We start from the raw sequence: 5,222 nt of genomic DNA on the forward strand, positions 1-5,222 counted from the left end.
AAACAAATGAGAAATTCCTCTTTGTCATCAACTTATAACGGAGATATGAAGCAACGTTTCGTCTACCAAAATATCAATAAAAAGGAAACGTATCATCAAATTTCTCTGTAATGTTAAAAGTTAATCAATATTCGAGATAAATACTTTTGCCATTTTAATTAGCAATAAAGGAATTCACATACTGGTCTTTATCAACCATATCTTTCACGAAGAGCAACTTCTAAATGAAAATGCGGTGGGAACGTAACTGCATTCAATCTTCAGGAATATTAGTTCAAGGAGTCATATTAAACAAACGCAATGTAGCAAAGCATGGAACAAAATATAATTGATTCCCGTAGTCTTCAGAACACGCGGCATCCATCATGTAGTGCTTCAGCTTTTGAACTTGTAAGTAATCAGTAGGTGCATCATTAAGTACTATGAACATATAAATGAAGGTATGAAAGATCGTTATGACCATCTTAACTATCAGATTAAACAAATCATGATAATTCGTACCTTCACTTTTCACTGTAGCCCAACTGTCGAGAATTCGGTCTAATTCTGTTCACTATGCAAAACATTACGAAAATCAGTAAATGTAGATGCGACGATTATCAGTGTTCAGCGAGAATGCACTGATTCTGAATTATTTAAGAGTGAAATGAAATTTATGGTTATAAGAAAATTCCATCACTTTTACGAATTTACATATATGTATGTGTGATATCCGTGGGAAATATGAATAGGAAAGTGATGCATTTGAGAAATATTGAATAAAATTTTAAATACAAGAATTCAGAGTATATTTAATTGTTGGAAATGGAACTTCTCTTCCTGTATTCGCTGGAAATTCCGGAAAGTTTCACGAGCATTCTTATTCTATTGTGGACAGCCTCTGTCGTCTGCTTCAATTTTACTTTTTTTTTCTCTGATTCAGCGCATTCTTCCCTGTATCTTTTTGAGTAGCAAGTATTTCCCATGGTTAGTTGTTCCAGGTTACAAGAAGTAACAATTTACTGATTATATAATGGACATGATCGTTTTTTCAGATTTCTTTTTGATGGAAATAACTATCAAAGTAATAACTTATCTCATTAGCTTCACAACATTATGTTAATCATTTGAAACTGAAAGGAGAGACTTCGTCATTAGTAAACTTTCCCCAAACATCTTCTCCATGCTGATAACTAATCAAAGTTTTCCAAAAAAAAAAAAAGCCTATAGTTCAGTTGTTCTACATTCAGTTTTTGTGGTCATCAAAAAAAAAAAAAGAAATGATATGAAATCTTCATCGTATCCGAAAGATAGGTTCTTTTTTCTGGCTATTATATGAATAGTTTTTTTGCAAAAACTTGTTATTCAACTTCACTATTTTCTTCTAGACTATCACCATAACGCCCTTCCGGTGGTCTAAAATCGGAAAATTGCATTTTCTCACAGCTTTCTACCTCCATTATTATTAAAATCCATTTTCCAACCAGCTAAAATAATTTCTATTTGTTGAAATTAAAGTTCATTCAAAACATAGAATACCGGAAATATTCTCAAATTTAAATCTAAAGTGAAGTTCATTTGACTTCATGTCCGGACTCAATAATGACTTGAGATTGGTTGAAATCTGAAAGCAGAAAAAAGAAAACAAACGTTATAATTTTTCCTGTTGAAATATTCTTAAATCCATCACAATCAGCATATAGATAAAAGTGTATCGTGAAATCACTCCATAATACATTTATATGTTACGGTCACAAAAAGAGGGTGCTTCTGGATAAGACATTAAATCCGGAACATGCAGCATCGTCTTCTTTTACTGTCCCATTGTCATACCAGCATTACTGTTGAGTCCATTACATCATTATCTGGTCCATATGTGTTGACTGTTTCTCAGAATAATTCACGCCGAGATCACCAAATATATCATTAACCGCCTTTTTTATAGCCTGCAAAGATCGTATGAATGAATAGATAAGGAAGAAAGTGCATCTGAAGTGATGACAATACTTCTGTGACCGTCGGAAAAACTTCGAAAGTCATAACGCGAAATTGCAGCAATATAAAGAAGGAGGCCCTGAACGCCAAATCATCTTCGCAAAAAGTGTTGCAACAGGTGGGTTGGGTCGACGATATCTGGCGTTATTGGTTTTTGGTCTCCCTTTTGCTCATGGTGATATTATAATCGTTGAGATCGTGAGTTTTGAGGAATAAAGGCTTAATTACCCAAGTTTGAAACCAAGAAATTCGGCGACAGTGACATTAACCCCTAATTAAATTTTTGAAGAAAATCAAATAATCTATAATGAGAGTTAACGAGTGATTCAGATAAGATATCATAGAAGAGTTCTTTACTTCTGATTCAAACTGTAGAATCGTATCCGACAGAATATATTCTGGTAGTCGGAGTAAAATGAATTAAAATAAACAAGAACTTTGATACTACTTTCTCTCATGGTGCATAATAGAATTTGTAGATGGAATAAATATCAATGCCTGAATTTACATGGCCGAATTTATTGTGAAGATATCCACTGAAATTGACTTAATTAATTTCGGAATCGGGTAAAATTTCAACCGGAACTAGAAAGTCAGACCGAAAAAAAGAAGGAAAAAGAGCTAATATTCTTTGCAGCTAACAAGAAATGTTAGCTCTTTTGCTTTTGTATTGTCAAAGAGGTTCGAAAAGTTTCGAAATGAATCATAAAAGCTCCTCTTTAAGGGTTACGTCTTCAACATTGATCGAAAGCTAATGGAAAATGCATGCCATCCAACTACATTTGCTTTTATCAAGTTTCTGATTGATTCATATCAGTAGCATTTCATCTACTAAACTATCATTTCATCATTGAAGCCTTCACATAATGCACAATAAAAGAAGCGCAATGGTCGATTTGATTTCTGCAAACTTTCACAGCATATTCATTTCGACCAAGCACTTTCTCTACTAGTTATTACTATTTAATGTTTTTGGACATAAAAAGAGTTAGTGATTATCACATAGTAACAGACACTATTCTGATAGTTGGTGGCTTGAACAGACTACTACGGTACATCTCGTAATTTCCAAGATAACATTCTAACTTTTTTCCAACATCCTTTCGAGGTGAATCAGAGAACCATTGAAAAGACTCATAAATCACGCTGCTAGACTATTATTGAGTTATTCAGGCAATCTTTGGGCTTGACTGATGACTTTTAGAGAGATGCCTCAGAGCATATCAGGTATTGGCATGTAAACAAAACTATAATGCACTGCTGCATAATGCATAATGTACAATGAAAATAACAAATAAGTCAAAGATTGTTGAAAAATCGGGTCGTTTACATAACTGTTAGCGTACTGTTTGCATTTTTGAACAAGGCTATTTAATAGCCTTACTAACTATATGATGTAATAAACCATAATTTAATATGATTTCGTTGTCATATGATTTTTCGAGAAAATATATTTTCAATAAAAAATTAAAATCTCAGAGATGAAAATATTTTATGCAAATTGTGGATCACAGTGCCATTTATGGCAATTAATTAACTTTACAAAATGATGGTGGCTCCAAGACATTAAAAAGTGAAGGAACATCATCTTCCTGATCTCCCGATTTATTCTCTGTGATAATGTTATCTGGCTTTGATGACTGCGGTGAAAGCTGCGAATGGGAATTCCATGCATTCTCCCAAATGTTCTTCATCGATCCAAAAACACTTTCAAAAAACTGAAAATGAAATTGTCGATCATCATTTATTCATCGAACTGCTAATGATACATTGATAAAATATCATTGGAATACAGAATGATTTATATCTTATTATGTCCCATTTGATTTCAAATGTCTCATTTGAAATCAAATGAGACGTAGTAAGTTACAAGTCAACAGCTTTCTACTAATCAAACTTTGATTAATTAAATTATATGGAAACGAATTCTGACAATGAATTCAAGGACTACCAAATCCACTCAAGTAAATTCGTTTCATGATGAGTCTACTGGGGTAATCGATATCCGATCCTTAATATTTAAGGTAATCATCATTAGCTTTCTGTCCATCTTCTATAATGACTAAATATAAGTCAAATGAGGAAGAAAATATCACCACAACAAACAGCACTTCACCTTTTGCATTTGTTGGTACAATTGATTGGACCATTGTTCCGTTCGATTAGTGTACTTTTCTAATTCCTCTTTCTGTTCCTCCGTTAAATGACCAATAACTTTATCATTGATCGAGAGGACACCATCCTGCAAAATAAAGTTCATTATTTTGTTATTTGTCCTTGCCTATTTAGAAATCGAGAGACATGTGAATTGAGTATGATACCAAAGGCAAATGAGTTAAAGAACGAGTAGCCATGTGAAACTTGACATCGAAAGCTTTTCTCACATGTCGTACCTTTCACATGATTCCTTTTCAGAACCTATATATCGATTGTACATGACCATCATCTCATAATCGTAGCAATTACTACATGATCCTCTAAAGAACATGTTTCCTTTGGTTCTTTCATTTCTAGTTATCAGTTTTTTGCAAACCTCTCCGAATATATGATAACTCTTCCTCGTCCTACCTGAACTTTGCAAACAGTATTATTAAATTGGATGATGACTGAAGAAAATGACCGGGATACAGACGTTCCTTCGGTACAGATGACAGCATTAACGATGACCAATCTATAAATGTAGTAGGAGACAGAAATAGAATTACTAACAATTCAAGGGACAATTTTACAAATGAATTAATTGATCGATTTATAAAAAAAGAAAGAAATGCACTTACATGACGCAGAACGCTGATGACAGGATCATGTTGGCGCTGCAATAAGTATCTTTATCGTTATAAGCAGATCACGTTTTCCGGATGGTAATAATATTGCAAACGGTTACGTTTAAATTAAAATATTTCGCTTCAAATCGACTTTAAAAAAAGAAAAACAAACAAAAAAAACAACCGCCCGTATTGACGGTTAAAAACAACCGCCAATACGACAAAAAGATGTGAGAAAGAAGATATTATTTCATAATCATGTGTTATTTATGTCACTCCCATATCACTGATAAACATCACATGGTTACGGTACAAAACAAACAAGATTTTCAGTACTCATCTTGAACAATATGTTTGTTGATAACAGCCTTAGCATCAGCGCAGTTGCCACTACAGAATGACAGCTATAATGACTAGGTTTGTGTTGTTAAAGCACGATGATACATTTGTCCAAGAATCTTCCGCCACACAGTCACTCCGCAT

The 5,222-nt window shown here is 33.4% G+C and overlaps 1 protein-coding gene across 2 annotated transcripts; it reads right to left on the reverse strand.

The window, feature by feature from the left end:
* Positions 1 to 3,218: 3,218 nt before the first annotated feature.
* LOAG_12387 lies at positions 3,219 to 5,104 on the reverse strand. 2 transcript variants are annotated; one of them, XM_003147900.2, is made up of 4 exons: positions 4,752 to 5,104; positions 4,543 to 4,645; positions 4,091 to 4,216; positions 3,219 to 3,692 (listed from the first exon to the last, which is right to left on the reverse strand). In XM_003147900.2, exons 1-4 carry the CDS (start codon positions 4,778 to 4,780, stop codon positions 3,504 to 3,506), a joined length of 447 nt encoding a protein of 148 aa, XP_003147948.1. In that variant the 5' UTR covers positions 4,781 to 5,104; the 3' UTR covers positions 3,219 to 3,503. The 2 variants fall into 2 exon arrangements, with proteins under 2 accessions (XP_003147948.1, XP_020305942.1); XM_020448536.1 differs by having other exon boundaries at positions 4,091 to 4,645.
* Between the last annotated feature and the right edge of the window lie 118 nt (positions 5,105 to 5,222).

This window comes from Loa loa, assembly GCF_000183805.2.
Source record: "Loa loa unplaced genomic scaffold supercont3.119, whole genome shotgun sequence".
Taxonomy (NCBI): domain Eukaryota; kingdom Metazoa; phylum Nematoda; class Chromadorea; order Rhabditida; family Onchocercidae; genus Loa; species Loa loa.

What these genes read in the sequence shown, in the direction of transcription:
- LOAG_12387 (XM_003147900.2), bottom strand. Translation starts at nt 4,780, where the DNA reads ATGATCCTGTCATCAGCGTTCTGCGTCAT. An exon ending in TCATCAGCGTTCTGCGTCAT is followed by an intron (nt 4,646 to 4,751) that starts GTAAGTGCATTT and finishes CTACATTTATAG; the next exon opens with ATTGGTCATCGTTAATGCTG. An exon ending in ATACTGTTTGCAAAGTTCAG is followed by an intron (nt 4,217 to 4,542) that starts GTAGGACGAGGA and finishes TTTATTTTGCAG; the next exon opens with GATGGTGTCCTCTCGATCAA.